At 41.6% G+C, this 20738-nt stretch overlaps 2 protein-coding genes across 9 annotated transcripts in view; one reads left to right on the forward strand and one right to left on the reverse strand.

Annotated features, from left to right (window-relative positions):
• Positions 1 to 8489, reverse strand: part of SLC37A3 (solute carrier family 37 member 3) — a 36025-nt gene extending 27536 nt beyond the window's left edge. For 2 of the 5 annotated variants that reach the window (XM_072999966.2, XM_072999962.2), the window contains exons 1-3: positions 8267 to 8373; positions 7117 to 7345; positions 945 to 1125 (exon numbers count right to left, since the gene is read on the reverse strand). In XM_072999966.2, coding sequence (XP_072856067.2) covers positions 945 to 1039 — 95 coding nt within the window. In that variant the 5' untranslated portion in view covers positions 1040 to 1125; positions 7117 to 7345; positions 8267 to 8373. Of the gene's footprint in view, positions 1 to 944; positions 1126 to 7116; positions 7346 to 8266 lie in introns of all 5 variants that reach the window. The other 3 variants (XM_072999964.2, XM_078376244.1, XM_078376243.1) reach the window with 3 other exon arrangements.
• A 2113-nt stretch (positions 8490 to 10602) lies between these two features.
• On the forward strand, positions 10603 to 19095 carry RAB19 (RAB19, member RAS oncogene family). Of its 4 annotated transcripts, none has more exons than XM_072999960.2 (4): positions 10603 to 10687; positions 13610 to 13840; positions 16711 to 16894; positions 18052 to 19095. In XM_072999960.2, the coding sequence occupies exons 2-4, from the start codon at positions 13646 to 13648 to the stop codon at positions 18315 to 18317; spliced, it is 645 nt and encodes a 214-aa protein (XP_072856061.2). In that variant the 5' UTR covers positions 10603 to 10687; positions 13610 to 13645; the 3' UTR covers positions 18318 to 19095. The 4 variants fall into 4 exon arrangements, with proteins under 4 accessions (XP_072856061.2, XP_020656082.3, XP_072856060.2 ...); XM_020800423.3 differs by lacking the exon at positions 10603 to 10687 and adding an exon at positions 11085 to 11234; XM_072999959.2 differs by lacking the exon at positions 10603 to 10687 and adding an exon at positions 11234 to 11316.
• The last annotated feature ends 1643 nt before the right edge of the window (positions 19096 to 20738 follow it).

Consider the following 20738-nt stretch of genomic DNA (forward strand, 5'->3'; position numbering starts at 1 on the left):
ACTTGAGCTTTTTTTCCTTTTTTTCTTTTGCTAAATTTGCTAGAATTCTAGCTGGAGGAATTCCTGCGGACATCTGGTAGTTGTAGTGAAAAAATATCTGAAAATCCTATATCTAATGACTGGCAGCCCTTCATGAACGTTTCCTCCACGAATTCCTAGCAGAAAAAAAAGTTTGACTGATAAGAGTTGGGTATAGGCACCAGGGCTAGTGATGACTCTCAACATATAGATTACCACTCCCACAATCCTTTACATACAGTGGCTAGGACTTCTCAGAGTCAAACTCCAAAACTTGCCAAACCCTGCTGCAGAAAATGGCTGTTCTGAATAAGAACATCTAAAATACATAAAACTGAATTACATGAGAGGTTCCCAACCTTGAGTCTCCAGATGTTCTTGGACTAAAACACTCAGAAGCCTGCAGCACTAGCTGTGATGGCCAGGATTTCAGGAGGTTGTACTCCAAGAACATCTGGGGACCCAAGGCTGGGAATCAATGAATTACAACATAGGTCCCTGCAGTTCTCACCCAACTTGACAAAATATCTCAATGGTTGTCACTAGAGATGGGGGTATTCATACACGAATATGAATATCCCTGTGCAGCTGAAGTGAACAAGGGGCCGGACCATCTACTCACGCATCTGGCGGTGCTGGCTCATCCTTCCAATCATTCCCAGACTCCCACTCTCTTCCTGCTCAGCTAGCAACTCAGCAGCATGCATGAAGACTCATCCGCCCTTCCCTTGCCTGGAGTGGCTAGCCAAGTTGGAAGAGGGCGGGGCTATGGGAGCGACTGGAAGGATGAGCGAAGCTGCTGGCAGACACGCGAGTGGATGGTGCGGCTCCACGGAGCGGACCCTCATTAACTTGAGTTGTGCAGGGATATCCGTACATGAATAGGAATACCCCCATCTCTAGTTCTCACGAGTGAAATTACATACCTGAAGAAAGTAAGTAGGAACACAGCCGCGTGATGATGGGTGTACTGCGACCAAAAGGCCCTTTTGGTAGGCAGCCTCCTCAAAACTCCAGGCATCACTATCTTCTGCTCTCCCCAATTCCCACCCCCGATCCCCTTGGCCCTTGAAGGCTGAAACGTAGATCAGGTCATTTCTCTTCCCCCTTGAAAAAAGAGAAGGAGACACAGAATAAAGAGAGATAATTTACAGACAAGTTGTATAGACTAAAATTGTTTAAGGACTTAATTCTGATCAAATGAATTTAGGATTATGCTCCGTCATCCCATAAGGCTGAATACATGTATGTATTTATGAAATCAGTCAGCTCACAGAAAGGATCACAGAGAAATCTCTTAAGTAATCTTTCAACTACTCTCTGCCAAGCCATTCTTTATCCTAGAGTCTAGACTTTATCCTAGAGTCTAGACTTATTTCAAAACTCCTTCGCTGACACAGATTGCCCTGAACTACTTCATCTTTATCATTCCCATGCCTTCTGTTCTCCACACCTGTCCCCCCACAAAAATCAGACAAGAATGTTTGAGGGAGATGAGCAACACAATGGAAGTACACAGAGCCCTGCGGTATCAGATCAAAGGCTGGTCGTATCCAGTAGCATTTCTCATAGGAGCTAACCCAAAGACTAAGCAGCAGCAAATAAGAGCAACAACTCTCTAGTACAATTGTTCTCCAGTAACTGGTGTTCAGAGGCATACAGTTAGGAGCAGCATATAGAGATCATGGCTTTCAGCCACTGATATTTCTGTTGTCGTCATCAAGTTGGTTCTGACTTACTGTCACTCTATGAATTATTAATTGCCAAAGGCTCCTATCATTAACAGCCCAGGTCAGGTCTTGCAAACACAAGGCCATGACTTCTTTTATTGACTCATATTCAGTCTTAGGGCTAAGCTAGATGGTTCAACTGGAGCAGGCTATATAGGGTCCCTTAAGGTTGAGCAGAAGTCCAGTATGGTGCAATCTCTGCATCCACATGGCATCTACACCTCCAGTGACCCTATTTAGTCCACCTCCCTTAAGAAAAGAAAAACAATTCTCTCTCCTTGACCCCCTCTTGCTTCCATGAGAAAGCATTCATTTCTCTTTTTTTTCTTTTTCCTAAAAGATACATCATATTGGTGCCGCTCTAACTGGCATTAAACAAAAACTCTGCTTCCTCCCTCTGCTCCACAGAGGGAAAAAGTTTTAATTTTCTAATATCATTAAGTGGCTAAACTGAAAATAGCTGGGAAATTAAAGGAGTACTGGGTACAGTCCTGGGCATCTCAGTTTAAAAAGAATATTAACACATTAGAACATGTCCAGAAGCAGGTGACTAAAGACAGTGAAGGATTTGGAAACTAAACCCTATGAGTAACAGCTTAAGGACCTGGGTGGGTTGATCTTGATCGAAGATGTTCAAGAAGTAACATGAATTAATGTTGATAATTAAGCCCTGAATGGTTTGGGATGTCAGAATGCCCTTCCACAGAACTACCACCTGTCCCACCCACACCTCACAAACGCTGTTATGGGTCGCCACCCCAAGGGAAGCCTGGAAGTCTACAACTAGGAACTGGGCCTTGTCAGTGGTGGTCACCTTGCTGTGCCACACATTATCAGTGGAGATGCATAAAGCCCCCACCCTCCTAGTGATTACAAGGTGACTTTTGAGAATTTTCTCCCTATTTAATTATTTCATCATTGATCTTGGCTTGATTTATGTTGCTGTCTGTGTATGTTTGTTTATGTGGGTGGTTTCTTTCTTTCTTTTCTTTTCATTTCATGTTTCTACTTTGTTGCAAGCCTCCTAGAATAATGGCTTACCACTAGACGGGCAGGGTAGAAATTTAATAGATAAATGATTGAACTCCAGACATCTGAACGGCCATCACACAGATAAAAGAGCAAGCCTATATTCTGCGGCTCCAGAGGTTTAGATTTGGACAAAGAGATTCAGATGATAAAAAGGGAGACTCAAACGAGACGATAGGAAAATCTTCTTCGTGATAAAAACGAAAATGCTCCACAGGAGAACAATTATTTTGGAAGGAGGAAAACTTTCCATTGGAGGTTTTTAAACAGAAAGTAGATGGCCATATAATGGAGATGCTTTGGCTGCAGATCTTCTGCACTGTCAGGAAAAGTCACAGCTTAAGTTGCTTGGAGTCTCATGCCACTCCACAGTCGTATGATTCGGTGAAAGTGCATCCCTCCAAAAGTTGCTGGACTTCAAATCCCATAATTCTTCACCACTGGCTATGCCACATGGGGCTGATGAAGACACAGTTCAATAAAATCAAGAGGAGTGCACTTTGCCCACTCCTGCTGAAACTGAGAACTGTTGGTCGCTTTTCTTTCCATTGTCTGCCTCTGTAAATCATATGTAACTAGATAAGCCCACCCTGGTGCTTTTAAGGTAAAAGATAAGACAAAAAACAAGATAAGTGACATACTAAGAAAAATAGTCCCTAGTCAACAATTCTTCCTCTCTGTGTGCCCTTTCTGTCTCTCCAGATGGCCCTGGCTTTGGCTGAAAGAGTTTTTAGAAGGCTTAACAGATGTGATAGCATGGCAGAATTGTTATCATTTGGTGAAAGGTAAAAGGTAATATGTCAGGTAGAAAAAGGGAAGGGGAGTTCAACTTCTCTCCCTTGCAGACAGCCAGTCTTTCTTTCCTTATTTATTGAATTTATATACTGTCCCAATAGTGCAGGCACTACTCTGCGTGGTTCACAAGTTAAAACGTAAAACTTTTTGCAAAAGGACAATATGTGTGTCAACAGAAATGGCTATCATTTCTAAAAAATCAGAGTTGGCACTTCAGTCTCCCAAGAAAATTTCTCACTCATCCAAGAGCCAAACAAAATAACTTTAAAAACAGACCTGGTGTCTACAAGAAGTTCAACTCTGCCTTCTATGGCTTTAATAGAATAAAGGCTTTTTGTCTCACTGCATGCATTGATTTCCTTATCCATGCCAGAATGTCAGTTTTGTTACTGTGAGGGGGGTCGCTGCCAGCACTCTGGACAGATCACTGGCCCCCACCCAACCCCCTTTAGAGGGGGACAAAATGGAGACCACTTGTGGATCCCAGGAGGGCATGGTGAAAGGAGAAGAGCCGATAACAAGGTTCAACTGGGAGAACAGGTAGGGAAGGCTGAGGGGGAAATAAAGGGGAAAGAGAAGCAGGAGCTGGGGGTCCAGTGAGAAGGGGCAGGAAAGGACGGCTTCCTTGGGGACTATTGAAAACAGTAGGCTACTTCGGACAGTGAAGAAACCTGAGGTAAAGCCATGGAGGAACTGATGTGCTGAGGGGGACTTTGAGTATCAGTTTGAGAAAAACCCTTGGTCAGCTATCTTGGTAGAGATAGCAGTAGTAGTTGAAGGGCAAGGGGGAGGTGGTGGTGCTCCCATATTTGCCCCGCTGGAGTCACCACTTCAACCAGTATGCACCTGGTGACACAGGAAGCCAATGGGTCCCATAGTCCCGACCCCTCAACAAAACAGATGTCACCAGTACCAGAAGGACAGGCAGCAGTGGCTTTGGGACATGGAGGGTGCCAGCAGATACCCGTCAGCTGCCTTTACAAACTACCCTGAGAGGAGCCAGGTGGGATGTTGGAGCACCTCAGCTTCTTGGACTTATGAGCCAGGCAGGACTCCCCTCATTCTCCAGGGGACATAACTAGGGGACAGGTGGGAGAGACTGTGCCGGAGAAGCTAATGCCAAAAACTGAGGACCTCAGTGGACTTATTCCTCAGGAGGAGGGTGTCATAACCTCTACCTCTGTATCTCCAAATTAGCCAGCAATAAACCTTGTGTCTCCTCACACCTACGGAATTAGTTACTGGAGATACTCTGAACCCTGGACTTGCAGCTGGCAGAGCCGGGAGTGTGCACAAATCACCCATGAATTCTTTGTTAACAGCCATAGTTGAAGCAATTACTAATGGCTGGAGTCCTCTCAGTGCTTGCATAAGGTTTGTGTAACTTACAGCAGCTAACTACAGCTAATTGATGAGGAGCCAGGGTACATCTCTATTGTCCAATCATCCACATGACCTCATGGGTAGAGTGGGCGGCATATAAATTCAATAAATAAATAAAATAAATATGCAACCAAGATACACCCCAGCACTTCATTAATTAGCCATGGCATGTTACACAAACACCTAGAGGCTTCTGGCCATTGTTTGCACTCCCTATATTTCAATCCCTTCTCCTCCTGTTGACAACCCTGAACCAAAAGAGAGTTTCAACTTTTCAACTCCTTGTTTGAACAGGGACAAAGACTTTCACCTCACTATGTACCATCAGTTCATTAGTGCAATGATGTCTGTGCTATGTCAAGTGTTCTGTAAATGGTCACTGTTAAGGTAATTATAACTGGTTATACCTTCTGCACCGATTACACCCTCTACTTACTCACCAATGTAAAACATTGCTTCCTGTTTCTAATGAGATGCAATCCATGAATACTTACGCCAAGTTAAACGTGTTACTCTTTGAGGTGACACTAGACTCCAAGTTGCTCTGGCCAAACAAGGTTTCTAACAGCTTAGAGATGTCTTAAGCCTGCATAAATGTATGCATATGTGACCTTTTTTAAACACACACTCTGTAGGGATGGGAGTGTGTCACAAGCTTCAGTGAGCATCTTAGATGTATGAATGAGCACCGAGGAGTATGAATACTCCTAGAAACTGCATAAGGAAGACAAACAGTAGTGCTGTCCTTTCTTTCCTTCTCTTTCTTTAATCGACAGAGGTAGAGCTTACGTAATTCAAAGTAGGGGAAACTCTTTCAGCCTTTTGAGCTGTCTAGATTAAAAAGTCAGAGATCCCCAGATCATGTTACAAATAACAAGTTTGCCAAGCTACCAAAATTAGACATGGGGAGCTTTTGGTAAAAGGTAAAACAGAACCTAAACATCATATCAACAGTGTTCTAACCTATGATCAATATCACTGCCAAACTACAGGGCAGCATAAAGAGGCATTAGTATATTCTAAACAATATACAGTAGAAAGCTGCCAAGAGAGACTACAGAATCCTTTTAGAAGAACAAAATATATTGGAGATTTGCTGAGGAGAAGTAAGTTTAAGGAAAAACAACAAAAGTCCTGTAATACTTTGTTGGGTGTGTTACTCCTAAGTACTCATCATCCATGTGGGCACTGTACCTATTGTAAATACACATGTAATATGTCATGGTTTGTAGATCATCACAGTGGAAAGAAGTACAATTTTCTGATCTACTATTTCAATTGATGTATCAGTTCCCTTCATTATTTTCAGAGTGCATTCTAGTGACAATCAGAAAAAAGAAAAAGAGTGCAACAGAAAATGATAGCATATTTTAGTTGAAAACTCCTAGTGCTAATAATTAAGTTTTCAGAGAAGCCTGCTAAAATGGGGAAACAACTTGGTAGGTCTGGCCCTTAAGAGAGTCCAGAAAGTACAACCTATTGAGAGGATGTACACTTCTGCTTTCTCCCCCTGCCCCCACCTAGATGCAATGGACTCCTCTTCCTCTCCTGCCACAAAATTTGGACCTGTTTGCAAAGAGATGATGTGCAGCACCCACCGTCTAACAGCCTCCAAAGGCCCATGCATTTCCTGTAACTGTGGATGAAAGAGAAGGAGGGGGAGCTATCGACCACCTCGCTCTCCCTCAAGACCTGCTTTATGAAGCCCACTGATAATACAGTTCCACATATACTACCTTCTTTAATACATCTCTACAACTTCCTCCTCACTCCCATAGTTAACTTTATGTCAACTGTCAGGGTTAACCATGATTAGAAGTAACATGTCTGCCAACAAAACATTATCTGAAACCATGGCTTGAAGTCAAAAACCTCAAAGGAGTCATATGATCCATAAGTACAAACAAAATTGTGCACTGGGTAATACTGGAACATTATAGTGCTGTAGAAAAACAAAGCACACTTTCAGGTCCTCCAGAATTATTCGTCAGGGGTGGCGATCCCCCAATTTTTTTGCCACGTAAACCTTGAAATTTCTGTAGGGTTTGACAGCTTATTCTGTTTATATCTTTTTAGTGGCTCAAGAAATGTATTATGAACCAATCTACAATTTCATGCCTTAAAACGTCATTACAATCCTTAGTTCTCATTATTTTCTTACCATCATTAGCGATGATTCAGTTGACTGTTACAGAAAATTAGTGAGGAGGATGGATGCATAAAGAGGCGGTTGTAAGCTGCCTTGAGTCCTTTTAAAGGAGAAAGGTGAGGTAAAAATATGACAGACAGAAACACATAAGCTTGTGTGAATCCAACCTGCACTTGCTGGATTTGGTTCCAGTCCTGAATCTATGTTAGTAAGAAGCAGTACATAACTTCCTTGTCCTGCCCTGAAACACAGATCAGAGCAATGATGATTACTAAATGCTCGTTTAGAGATGTAAACAATATTAAAAGTTTAAAAAAAGGCAAAAATATGGTAGCACCTTAAAAACTAACTTTTATATGTTTTAATGTGAGCTTCTGTGGACAATCCACTTCAACACAGCTACCCCTTCTACAACTATAAATGCTGGTTGTTTCCTTTTTAATCAGCTACAACATTTATCAGGAAAACCGTGGTGGTCACTCTGTAAAGAAGCCTCCTGTTCTCTACAGGGCTCTGAGACATCCTTAGATAAAGGCACTCCCTTTTAAAATAAAAATTTACTGTCAGTGTCAAACACACACAATGGAACAGCTGAGGGGAAGCATTTTTCGGACTACAACGGTGTAGTCGGACCAACTTCAGCCTGGAATCCTCTTACATACCTACTTTTTAAAACACTGATTCCCCAGCAATTTTTTTACTCAGACGCCTTTTAAGAGTAATCCAAGAAAAACAACGACGAATGGAATTTTTTCCCCCAGTTAGAAAGACTGGGGAGGGGGGACGCCACATGCTTCGGCTGCTACGTGGCAGACAGCGCAGGAACGAGACTCGGCAAAAGACACGGGAGAATCCCGTACGGATTCCGTGCAATTCCAAACATGCATAGGATCAGAGTGCACGTCTGAATCCTGGATACCCAGAAAGCAAGAGCAGAAACAATTCTAATCTGGGTGGATAAAATGAAACACACAACACTCAGGCGATGCCCCCCTTTAACAGGGCATGATACTGACAGTACAACGTCACATACATCATCATGCTAGTCATCCCACTCGCCTCCGATTCTCTCGAAAACCGCAAGATCTAAAAAGAAGCCATGAGAGACTTCTCCCCATAACTACCCATATACCCGTATACCCTCCAAAGAAGCACCGCTCACCTGCCCGAATTTCCAAGGCAACTTCCAGGAAGTCACATGACCGTCTCCTCTTCAGAGCCGGAGCCGCGAGCGCGCCTCGTCTCCCCGCCTATCTCTGTCTTTCGCTTTTTTTCTCCTCGCGGTGCATCTTGGGAGTTGTAGTCTCCAGGCTAGCTTCTCCTTGCTTTTCGGAATACTGTACACAGTATTGGTCTCTCCTCATGTTGCGCGGACTGAGGTTTGCGCGAAAGAAAGCCGTCGCTGCCAAGTTGGGTGTTTTGTTTTGACTTTTTTTTCCCCCACCCCGACATAATTGCCTGGTGAAGCCGCAGTCCTGCGTTTAGTTTCTCGGCAATAAATCCATTAACTTTAGTGGGGCTTACTTCTGAGTAAACCATGCATAGATACTGTCAGGGAATGTTCAGGTTTGCTGAGCCATTGTCCAGAAATTGGGGGGTGAAGGGGTATTCCCATGTGTGGTTCTGGTACGTTTACTCACGAGTAAGCCCCAGTTAATTTATTAAGGAATTGATCCAGAGTATACGGCTTCGGTTCCCACTACAGTAATTTCAAAAGTACGATCATTACTATCTTGTTAGAGATTTCTTGTTTAACTTACTTAATATTTGTTTCATTTCTGTACACATACCTTTTACATGTATATAAAAAACCACATTTCTCCTTTTATAGTTGCCACATTTTTAAACCCAGTCTCACCTGTGTTTTAAAAAACAACTACATAGACATGATGGGAAGAAAACCAGCAAGTTAAAGCTAATCTTTCCTGCTGCCTAAATTACCCCAAGTGGGGTAAAAAAGAAAATCCTGGGGGTAATGAGCAAAGTGCTACACCCCACACCCCACTCCCACCCCCTGCAGATGAACCACAAACTGGAAGCCACCTCTCCCTGCCGCACTTGTAAATCTGTACTACTCTCTATACCACCCCATGGCTGGAGAGCAATGTGTTCCAGCAAAAATACACACCTTTATTAAATTTGGTGCATCCTCCTAGTTTGGTACATAGCCTGGCAGCCATTGATATTGATGATATATCCTGCTCGTTCGGTACACAGCCTGTGTAGATTCAATAATATTTTTAATTCAAATAATGTATGATTTCCTTCCTTTCAAATCAAGGGGGTAATGTCGGTGTATATAAATTTTGGGGGGGGTAAAAGGTAAAAAAGTTCCCTGACCCCTGCTTTAAAGAAACATAGTTCCAGACTATGTTTTAAAATGGCAACCTTAGTAACTGCCCTGGAGATACAAAATGCAAAGAAGAAAAACGGGACATACAGAGAAGATAACAATGGTTTCCACTGGTAGCTTTGAATAGTAGCCCTTTCTGGGGATCTATAGGATCAGTCGCTTACTGCCCTCCTGCACTCTGGTGAACCTTATGAATTATCTGACTGTTGTGATGTGGGAAGACGTATTAGAGTAAATCACAGGATAAGTTTAGTTAACCTGTTTTAAAGAGTGGTTTTATCACAGGAGGGCTGGATAGCTCAGTGGTTTAGGTGGGAGTTCGATTCCCCACTGGGCCTCCTGAGAGAAGAGCCAGCCTATGTGGCCTTAGGCAAGCTGCACAGCCCCAGGGCACCCCCAGAAGAAGGGAACAGGAAACCACTTCTAAGTATTCTGTAGCTGGAAAACCCTGAAAAGGGTCTCCATAAGTTAAAATTGCCTTGGTGGCTCATCATCACAGAATGATGTCACTAAACTAGCCTTCTGTTTGTGCAGTATTCAAGCCAAATTAAAGTTGCAAAGGCATCTACATATACAGTACTGTATACATATATTTATTTGGAAGCTCCTTCCATTGCTGAATGCAAGGGAGTTAAGTTGGATAATGAACAAGAAGCTTACATTTTATTTGATTTTATTGCCTCTAAGGTACCGCTTCTAGAACTGGCCATATCATTAGGCAGTGAGGAGACTGCCTCAGGCAGCAGATTTGGGCATCATGAAATGGAAGCAATTTGTTATTTAATTTATTGCTGTGTTTTTATGGGAAAGGAAGGAAGGGTGCTGGTGGAAATTTGATTACTCTGGTACTAACGTGGCTGGTTTTACAGAACAGGCCCTTTGAGTTGGGTGAGGGGGGGAAGCCATTTGCTCTTTGGCCTCGGGCAGCCAAATACTGTACCTGGTTGCAGTTCTGAGTAAACCTGTGGTGTTTTTTTGCTTCATGAGCCACTTTAATTCCCTAACCATACAGTATTTGAGGATATCTTGGAGCCAAAAAAAGGCTCTATCTCTTACCTCTAGAGCAAAAACCATAGCAGCGCCTCTCTTGCTCTTCTACTCTCCATGCAAGTTTGCTTGCTGTTGGCAAGCAAAATAAATTATGCAGCTAAATTCTTCTGAAACGTGAGCCTGTGTCTGCCCAGTTAGAATTAAGTCCCATAGCATGCAAGAGAGCTTTCTTTCTCCCAGGTGAGTATGGTGCTGCAGCCTAAATACATGTACTCAAGGCTTGAAAAAGTTATTTTTCGGATTATAACTCCCCAAATCTCCTGTGCAACACAGCCAAGGACTTGAGTTGTAATCTAATACGAAACGTGCATTTATCTTAGAATAAGCCTGGTTGAAATCTATAAGAATTGCTTCTGTCTAGACTGAAGATTGCCTTGTCGAGCGCCTTTCTAAGCAGTTTCTAGTATCGTGTGTATCAAGCAGGGCTGGGAGAAAACTTTATTACATTTCCCTTTGCAAGCGGCAGCCACGGCCTGCTTAGGAAGTGGTTTCTCAACTTCAGTTATCAAAGTAGTAAAATCTCCAATACTTGGCACTTCACGTTGTCTCTCTGTGTGTGTGGTGTTTTTTTTTTAAAAAAGCATGACTTGGGCTGGGTTATAAACAAGGCGTGGGCTGGGGAGGCGAAGACGCTGAACTTTTGAAACTCCATTTCCCATCAGGCGATAAGAAAGGCGGAAAAAAAAGTGGGAGGGGAAGACAACGCGAGCTATACCTGTCCGTGCAGGTAAGAGGGAGAGGGATGAATAATAACAGGTGAATTAAGCCGGCCGTGGAGGCGGCGATGTTTCTTCTGGGGCTTTTGAGAGGTGTGCTTTTCATTGAGGAGTCTTAATGTTTTACAGCATTGATCAATGATTGTCTCTTTTTAAGTCTCTCAGAAAGAAAAACTTTCACGGGGCAGCGGGAAGCTGAAAACAGGAATTGCCCTCAGGGGAAGTAAGGATGGCTTCCCTTCTGTTGATAACGGGGAAGCCATTCTTTCTGTCCGTGTTTACTTGCTGGAGCTTGAGTTTGAAGGCAGGAAAGACAGGGTTCTTTTTAATAAATGTATAAAAACGAAAACAGCAAGACGGGAGAGAAAACGCCTTCTGCCATTCTTCCCCCTCCCCATCATTCTACTAAATATAGACGGTTAATCTTTCTGCTTTTTCTTTTTTAATTGTTTTTTTAAAAAGAAATGTAATCAATCCTTTCAATAGCAGTCTTAGTCTGAGAAGGCCGCCCTGGCTTCTTAACCTAAACCTTTTTCTTCAACAGAAGTTGGTTTCCCCATCTTCTAACTGAATATGATAAATTATTGTATGGGTACAATATATAATGGAAATAATGTTATGAATATAAGAGTATGACCACATTGCAATATACTCCTCCAGTTACTCCTGGTTTAGCACAATGCAAATTGATTCAAAAATTTCCCACTGATGCAACGTTATTGTATGCGGAACCAGAACCTGGAAAAATTTAACCACATATCTAGCCACAAGGTTGCCTGTGAAAAGCCCTGAGATTTGTTTCAGTTCTTGGAGGGAAACAACGCGATATCCTGAACATTCGTCCTGCGATTGGCAATCCTGACAGGATGCTGAGAACCCTGAAGAGTTGACAGTCATAGTTTTGACTGCTCTCTGTATGAGAGGTTACCTTTGTTTTTCTCCTGTTTGTGTTTTGGTTGCTGCTGCAGTTTACCTGTTGTTTTTTAAATGATTTTCATTGAAGTCTTGGTGTGTTTGTTTTTCTTGTTTATTACTATTCTCATGTTCCTGTTAGCTGTTTTGCATTTTTTTTAAAAGCAGCATTAAAAACACACTGTTATAAGAGTGTGTGATTTTGGTCTCAGAACATAATACTGTACTAGCATAAATTTGCATTTATTATTTGCAGCAGGTTTTTGCACACACTCATGGAATCATAGAATAATTGCATTGGAAGGAACCTATAAGGCCATCGAGTCCAACCTCCTCCTCAGTGCAGGAATCCCCATCAAGGCACTCATGTTTGTTTAATTAGGCAACATCACAGTCAGAATTTGAAGGTCCATGTTGTATAGTGTAACTTGGGTATGCAGGATGAATGATCCTTGCTGGTTTCAAATTAGTATGGATGGGTTCAAAAATGAGTCTTGGAATATTCCCCCCCCCCCCAAGTTCAATGGTATTTGGGGGTGGAAGTGTGGTGGGAATGTGGCTGGGAATTTTTCTCCAGCAAAAAAATGTTGTGTGCTACCATTCTTGTAATGCAAAATATTTTGGTCTTGAATAGGCAGTTATGACCTTTGCTTCTCCATATTTCTCTTCCTGGTGAAGATGAAAACTGTTCCAGTCAACACTGTTGCCTCCCTCCACCCCCTTTTGGATGCTTATTAGAAGTGTGGTTCCAGGGACTGTCATTCTGAGCCTATGCATTTCAAAAGTTACTACTGTACTGTTTGCAAGACTCACAGTAATGTAGACTAGGGTGCAGGAGTCCTGGGTTTGAAACTCTGCCACCCCTGGATATTCACTAGGGGGTTGGGACTGGTAAAACTGCCCCTTGAATATGTTATTTACCTTGCAAGCTGAGTTAGTGTTGTCAATCAATTTCAACTTGATGGCGTAAATCATAACAACCCACTGCACCCAGTCGAAATGCACAATCTCAACAAACTTGGAATCTCTTGAACGTTTGTGATTTGAACTATAAAATTGGCAGGCTTAGTTTCCGCTGGAACGTTGTTACAGTGGCCCATACAGTTTATGAATAAACAAGATGGGACTAACAAGGGGAGAGTCAGTCTGTTGGAAACCTGCAGTTAAGAAAACCGGATCTACTGGAGTTACAGACAAAGCCTTTTGGCAGTCTCCCAATCCCCATTGTTCCTGCTGTTTCCTTCTGTAGTGAAACTTTTCCATCCTCTTCAACAGCCCTGGTTAATAATAATGATGTTTTAAAAGAAAATAGCACAAATTTTGGGATTTGTAGTCCAAAAAGGGATATTTTTTAAAATAAAAAGCTCTGTTACAAAAATAATTGGGAAAGAGAAGCTCTCATCAATTAAATAATTTGCTTCTCTTTAGCTGTTTGGTCACTTTGTGAATGCTTTCTTCATCGCACTTCATCTAGGGCCAACGCAAAAAGTTACCTAGGAAAAGGAGAGTCATGGCATATATCAACTCTGAGATGGATGAGGCCTTTGACTATCTATTCAAAATTATTTTGATTGGAGATTCAAATGTGGGGAAGACTTGCGTGGTCCATCGCTTCAAATCGGGGCAGTACAATACAAAACAGCAAAACACGATTGGAGTGGACTTCACAGTCCGTTCACTGGAGATTGATGGCAAGGCAGTGAAGGTAAGTAGTACATGTTTCTTGCAGAGAAATAGCCTCAAGATATAGATATAGGCAACTCTCCAACCAGAGCGACAGGGAAGAATAGAGATGTGTTTGTAACACTCCAGTTCTTATCCTGGCTGGTTGGATTGCTCAGTGGTTTAGGCATCCAACTGTGGAGCCAATGGTTGGGAGTTTGATTCCCACTGTGTCTCCTGCGAGTAGAGCCAGCCTGTGTGGCCTTGGGCAAGCTGCACAGTCCCAGGGAATCCCCAGAAGTAGAGAATGGAAAACCATTTCTAAGTACTCTCTACCTAGAAAACCCTGAAAAGGGTCATTATGAGTCAGAATTGATAGCACATTAATTATTATCATTACTTCTCATCCCAGTAGTCATTGCCCAAATGCCTTGCCTGATTGTCTTTTACCCATAGCTTCAAAAATCTTGTTTCCTCCTGCTAATATGCTCACTGTGAAATTCTGGGAATTGTAGTCCAAAAGATTCAAGTTAGAGGACACAATAACCTAACTGAGTTTAATTTGAGATGAATGGATTATGGTTTTAATGCATTAAGGTAAACATGAAATTAAACATTAAAGCCTGTGTCCTCTTAGGGAAATGTGGGCATAACACTCTGCATAAACTCAGGCTTATAATTGTATGAAAATTGGCCCATTGAAAGCAATGGGACTTTTGCATACACAAGCAGGGCATTCATACCCCCAGGGCAAAAACTAGAGAAAGAACACCTGCATGTACAATGGACTGTTGCCCACACAATAAAAATGAAGAGTTTTCTGACCTAAGTTGTTAGTTCTGACAGAAATCCTAGGAGAAGATAGCATATGTTGCAGTGCTTGACCATGTTTCTCTTCCCCCCCCCCGGGGGGGGCATTTGTGGTTGCATACTTCTCCAAATTAGAATGTTTTGTTAGTTTTATTTAAATTGGCTTCTGCAACTGGGCACTTTTTTTGAGGATCTGAACCACAAATATCACAATTCAGTTGTTTGCTGCGGATGATGGGCTTTGCAGTACACATCTAGAAAGTGCTGGGTTACAGAGTGCTGCCTTAAAGCATGCATTTGACACCCTGTTCAATTAAGCGTCGACCATGATCTTCCCTTTTTTTCCCTTCTTCCCTACAACCATGATAACATTTGTATTCACTCAGCCTTCAAACACTGGATTGAAAAACAAAAACGACTCAAGTATTACACGTTCATTTCAGTTGGAAGACATTGATCCACTGCCCTGCTGAAGTGCGGTAATAACTGGCCATAAAGATCAGCCAGTAGATAAGGTGGAGAGTCTTGAAATATTTCGTGCAACTCTAAGCACGCAGAGAACATTTTTCTGCAATATTTATTGGGTAGTTGCATCTTCTGACTCTTACCCTAGAAGTATAAAAGTGGAAATCTAGTATATCATCAGCATAATCATCCAGAGAGAGAGAGAAAATGCCTTGCATTAACACAAATTTTGCAAGCTATATGAAAGTCTTTAAATCCTCCCACCTTCATTTTTTTCTGACTGATGTTGCTAATTATCCTCTGCTTCTTTCTTCCCACAGTTAAGTCTTTAAAGGCAGGTCCACGAGGTGTGCTGTGCTCAACTCATGTTGTGTCTGGCCACCACTGTGTGGCTGTGGCAGTTTTATGGTGCTGCCAGTGAATTTATTTATTTATTTATTTATTTATTTATTTATTTATTTATTTATTTATATCCCACCCATCTGGTCTGGTCGACCACTCTGGGCGGCTTCCAATAAGGTGTATACGATAAAACATAAGGATTTTACAAACAGTTCATAACACATACAATAATAAAACAAATAATAAATGAAAGAAAAAAATAAAGAATTAAATATTGACAGGAGGGAAGGCCTGAACATACAACCATGTTTTTAGTTGACTCTTAAAAGTGCCTAGCGTAGGGGCCGCACGAATCACTGGAGGAAAGTTATTCCAGAGGCAAGGAGCCACCACCGAGAAGGCCCGGTTTCGTGTTAGATGTTAAACAACATTGGGGAAATTTAGAAGTAAAGCCTGCCCTCTCCTATTTCAGCTGGATGGTGATTGCAGTGATGAGCTCCCCTTCTCCTCTTGGCCATGGCTCACACTCTGTCCATGTCTTCACTGTTGGTTATAGCTCCAGCAAAACAGATAAGCTGCACCTATTGAAGCTTTTAAAGTTGTGGGTAATGTTAAACTAATTAGATCAAATCATGATGTTATTTGTAATTTGGCTAAAAGTTAACAGATAGGCTTTATGAGTGAAAAACTAGCATCCAGGTTTTGCAGCTGAGTAGAATGCAGTACATGTAAGCTATCTGAAAGCACATGCTATAAGAAAGAGATATCTTTCAGCATCTAAGGAAAGTCTTCTTATAATCATATCATGTAGTAAACAAGACATTGGCTAAAGGGTTAAAATATTCTTAGAGACCGAGGGCTTCTGATAAATAGGAACAACTGGAATGTATTTTTTGCTATTTCTGTTCTAGATTATTTGCATCCTGCTTTCCAACACTTAAAATTCATTCAAACTATAAGATTAAATTTGAGGAACCCACCAATGTAAAAATAAAAGTTTCCAGAGGATAATAATGGATGTGTTCTCAACTTGTAACTAGGGTTCCTTCATTTTCTTATCTTGGGCAGCATATTTTAGAAATGTTACTTCATTCATTAATGTTAAATTACTTAATTGGTTACTCTTGGATCTTTACTGATAATATAAGCAGAATATTTTCCATTCAGCAGAATATCTTGAGTTGCCATGTGTGTGTTCATATATGACTTCAGTTTGGAAGCTATATTTCCGTTTGCTCTGAAAGGAAAAAGTTAATTCGAGTTTCTTTCTTTTGTTTGTTTGTTTGTTTGATTCAGATACAGGTGTGGGATACTGCAGGACAAGAACGCTTCCGGACAATAACCCAAAGTTATTATCGCAGTGCACATGGTGCTATCCTTGCCTATGACATGACCAGGAGGTCTACTTTTGAGTCTATTCCTCATTGGATTCATGAGATAGAAAAATATGGAGCAGCTAATCTAGTCTTGATGTTGATAGGTAAGTATTGGGTTTTTCTCTCCAGAGTATGCTTTTCGGCTTCTCTGCCTCATCTTGGTCCTCAACTCTGTGCCAACTTTTATTTGAGCAATGAAAAGAAAAACAGAATATATGGCCTGGTCCTGCCATTAGGCAGAATGAATCAGTGGGCGCAGATGGCAGGAATAAGGAGCAACAGTGAAGGATGGGAGACAAAATTATGAATGATATGTATATAATTTAGGCTGCTGCCCTCAGCTATGGCCGAGGAAGACACTACCTTATCAAGAGCAGGGTTCATCCATTACCTTAATTAGCCAGAAGGGAAGTGTGGGTAGTTTATTGCCTTAAGGACTGGATTCTAAGGATTTCTACTAGTAGGGAAATGCCACTGAACTTGATGAGATTTTGGTCCAAACCAAAATGTTTTGGATCAGGCTGTTGTTCTTTAGGAAGTTCGGAATGTTAACAACAATCCAGAAGTTAAATTGAGCCCAATCATGGGGGGGGGGGGACCAATGAAATTTTCCTAATCTGGAAACAGGACATCAAGACTTGGAGGACAGGTTCCATTTTTGGGATGATCTCTTCTGTGGCAACTGCAGCTGGCAAATGTTGTTTCTTTTATATATCACCTTCCTTCCAAGAAGCTTGTGGTAGCATAAAAGGTTCTTCTTGATTTTTATCCTCTCAAAACCCTGTAAGGGAAATTATAGACTGAGATGTAGTGACTCGCCCAAGGTAGAGATGGGGAAGGTTTAGAAAAAAATATTTATAGTTTGCTACCTCTTGACGTGTTCTTATTGAGACAGAGATATAAAGTTAATGAACAATTGAATTGTCACCTCTTTTCTACTTTCTATAATGGCCTTGAATTTCCTATTGAGCTTTGTGATTTTGTAGGGCTTTGAAGCCACCTCTTTCCAGACCTTTTCCAACACATTACCTACGATGGGTCCTTTGCTGTGGTAGTTAAGTCTCCTTGATGCCATTAAGGGACCAGCTGTGTATCAATGAGATTTCTTTTCTCCTTGGTCCATCATACTCCACCCTCTCCCAACTTACTAAAATTCCATGTTCCTCACTCGCCCGGTCCCATCACAGAGTTACCAAATCATATAAACATAACTGGTCATATCACCAGAGTCTGAATTTTTTTTTTTAAACCCAATTTAAAGGGAACAAGTCAGATGAAGCAGAGAAGCGGCAAGTCCTCTTTGAAGACGCATGCACGCTAGCAGAGAAGTATGGTCTTCTGGCTGTATTGGAGACGTCTGCCAAAGAGGCACAAAATGTTGATGAGGTCTTCATATTGATGGCTAAAGAGCTGATAGCTCGGAATACTTTGCAGCTTCACGGGGAAAGCGGCCCTTCCGATAACATCCATCTAGACAGCCGGCCAGTGATTGCTGCTCGGACTGAGAACTCCAATTGCTCATGTTGAAGAGATGATTGAGGGGAAGAAGCAACTGAAGTGAATCTTGAGGCCTTGTCCATTAGGAGAAAAGCCTCCCTTCTAACCTTGTGTTGTCACTGTCTCAGTGTATAATTCAGCCACGCAGTTCTGGTTCAATTGTCACCATCCTGAAACAGATGTTTCTCTTTCTTTTGATGGTCAAAGCGGATTGAAGTGGCTTTTGACTGCAGAGAACATCTCTTAGAAACCTTGTGCTTAATTGGAAAGAGAACGGTGTATACTTTTGACAGAAGGTGGTAGCTGTCTTTGTGGCTACATGAAGAACTACCCTATCGGGTTTCTGTTGGTTTTCACCAGTGATGTGTGGGGAAGAATCTGGGTTTATCTGTCAGTGACTAATTACTGCTTTTCCTGCATATGTTCAGCTCAGAGTTGGTAGGGTTTAAAATGGCAATTTAGCCACAGTAGTGTAGCTAAACGTTAAAACAGTGGTTTTGAATGTTTACATTGAAGTTGACTCTCCAGCAAAGTAAACCCAGTACTTTTGTAGCAAACGAGACTTATGACTGACCTATTCATTTTCCTCCTTTCCTCTGCCATCAGCAACGAATGCTAAGAAAGATATTTAATGAGGGACCTCTAATTATTGTGATATTTTCTTGCTCGTCTTGTGCAGTCCTCCCATTGGCACTGAGTGGTTGTGATTGTAACAAACTGTAACTAAAAGCATGTGGTTGTGATTGTAACAAACTGTAACTAAAAGGAATGTGCTGCCTTTTTGAAATTAAACCTTGACTTGAAGTTACTACCATTTGAGTTTTCTGCTGCTTTTTAATGACTCCTCAGAGTCTGCTCCCCCACTATCAAGACTATAGCAAACTTCATCAAATGAAACATTTTTGACCACTTTAAAGGATACTGAAACTGGAATCATCAAAATATTTAGTCTTTACTGTGAAAGATACAGGGTAGCTCAGAGGCTGGGAATAATGTGCCACAAGTAACCTCACCTGTAACTTGTTACTTTCTGGAATAAAAGGAGCATAACAATATTATTTTTGTAAAATAGTATAACTATACTGCTTGTAACAACTGATGTTTATTTAAGCATTGCTTTCAGACATTTTGAACCATTTCTGTTTTTAAGTGTGTGTATTTTTCCGATAACGCTAACATAATGGTAACATGCTAGTTTTTAAATAACAAGTAATACAGTATGTAGTGATAATGAGTTATAATGAGCTGACTTAAAATACTAACATGGATCAACTTTTGAAATCAGCTTTAAATGTCTCAAGCTGCTTGGTAACTGATTTTTCTATGTACCAATCAGTGCCCTGTAATAACAGGAACATGTTAATAATTCGCTTTCAGGAAGTAGTTATAGGAATGTTTCTGTATTCATTCTTTTCTAAGTTACTAGCAATACTTGTATGCACTTGGGATTCAGGGGTGGGTGATGAATTTGGGTCTTTGTTTATGGGACAGGGAAGTTGTCTATGGCTTGGATCTGGACTTGCTGTTGTTTAGTCATTAAGTCGTGTCTGACTCTTTGTGACCGCATGGACCAGAGCACACCAGCCCATCCTGTCTTCCACTGCCTCCCAGAGTTTGGTCAAATTCATGTTGGTAGCTTCAGTGACACTGTTCAATCATCTCGTCATCTGTCATCCCCTTCTCTTGCCTTCACACTTTCCCAACATCAGGGTGTTTTCCAGGGAGTCTTCTCTTCTCATGAGATGGCCAAAGTATTGGAGCCTCAGCTTCAGGATCTGTCCTTCCAGTGAGCACTCAGGGTTGATTTCCTTTAGAATTGATAGGTTTGATCTCCTTGCAGTCCAGGGGACTTTCAAGAGTTTCCTCCAGCATCACAATTCAAAAGCATTAATTCTTCAGCGGTCAGCCTTCTTTATGGTCCAGCTCACACTTCCATACAACACTACTGGAAAAACCATAGCTTTGACTATGTGGACCTTTGTTGGCAAGGTGATGTCTCTGCTTTTGAAGAAGCTGTCTAGGTTTGTCATTGCTTTCCTCCCAAGAAGCAGGTGTCTTTTAATTTCATGGCTGCTGTCACCATCTGCAGTGATCATGGAGCCCAAGAAAGTAAAATCTGCCACTGCCTCCATATCTTCCCCTTCTATTTGCCAGGAGGTGATGGGACCAGTGGCCATGATCTTAAGTTGTTTTGTTTTGTTGATTTTTGAGCTTCAGACCATTTTTTGCGTTCTCTTCTTTCATCCTCATTAAGAGGTTCTTTAATCCCTCCTCATTTTCTGCCATCAGAGTGGTATCATCTGCATATCTGATGGATCTGGACTTAGTCATTCTTAAGTAAACACCTTGAACCAGTGGGACTTAATTTAGTCATTAGCTTGTTGGTTTCACTGAGTTTACTTGAAGTACTTCTAGGTCTGTACAGAACCTTTGGTATAGGACCAAACCAGT

The sequence above is a fragment of the Pogona vitticeps genome, chromosome 5 (genome assembly GCF_051106095.1).
Source record: "Pogona vitticeps strain Pit_001003342236 chromosome 5, PviZW2.1, whole genome shotgun sequence".
In the NCBI taxonomy this organism is placed as follows: domain Eukaryota; kingdom Metazoa; phylum Chordata; class Lepidosauria; order Squamata; family Agamidae; genus Pogona; species Pogona vitticeps.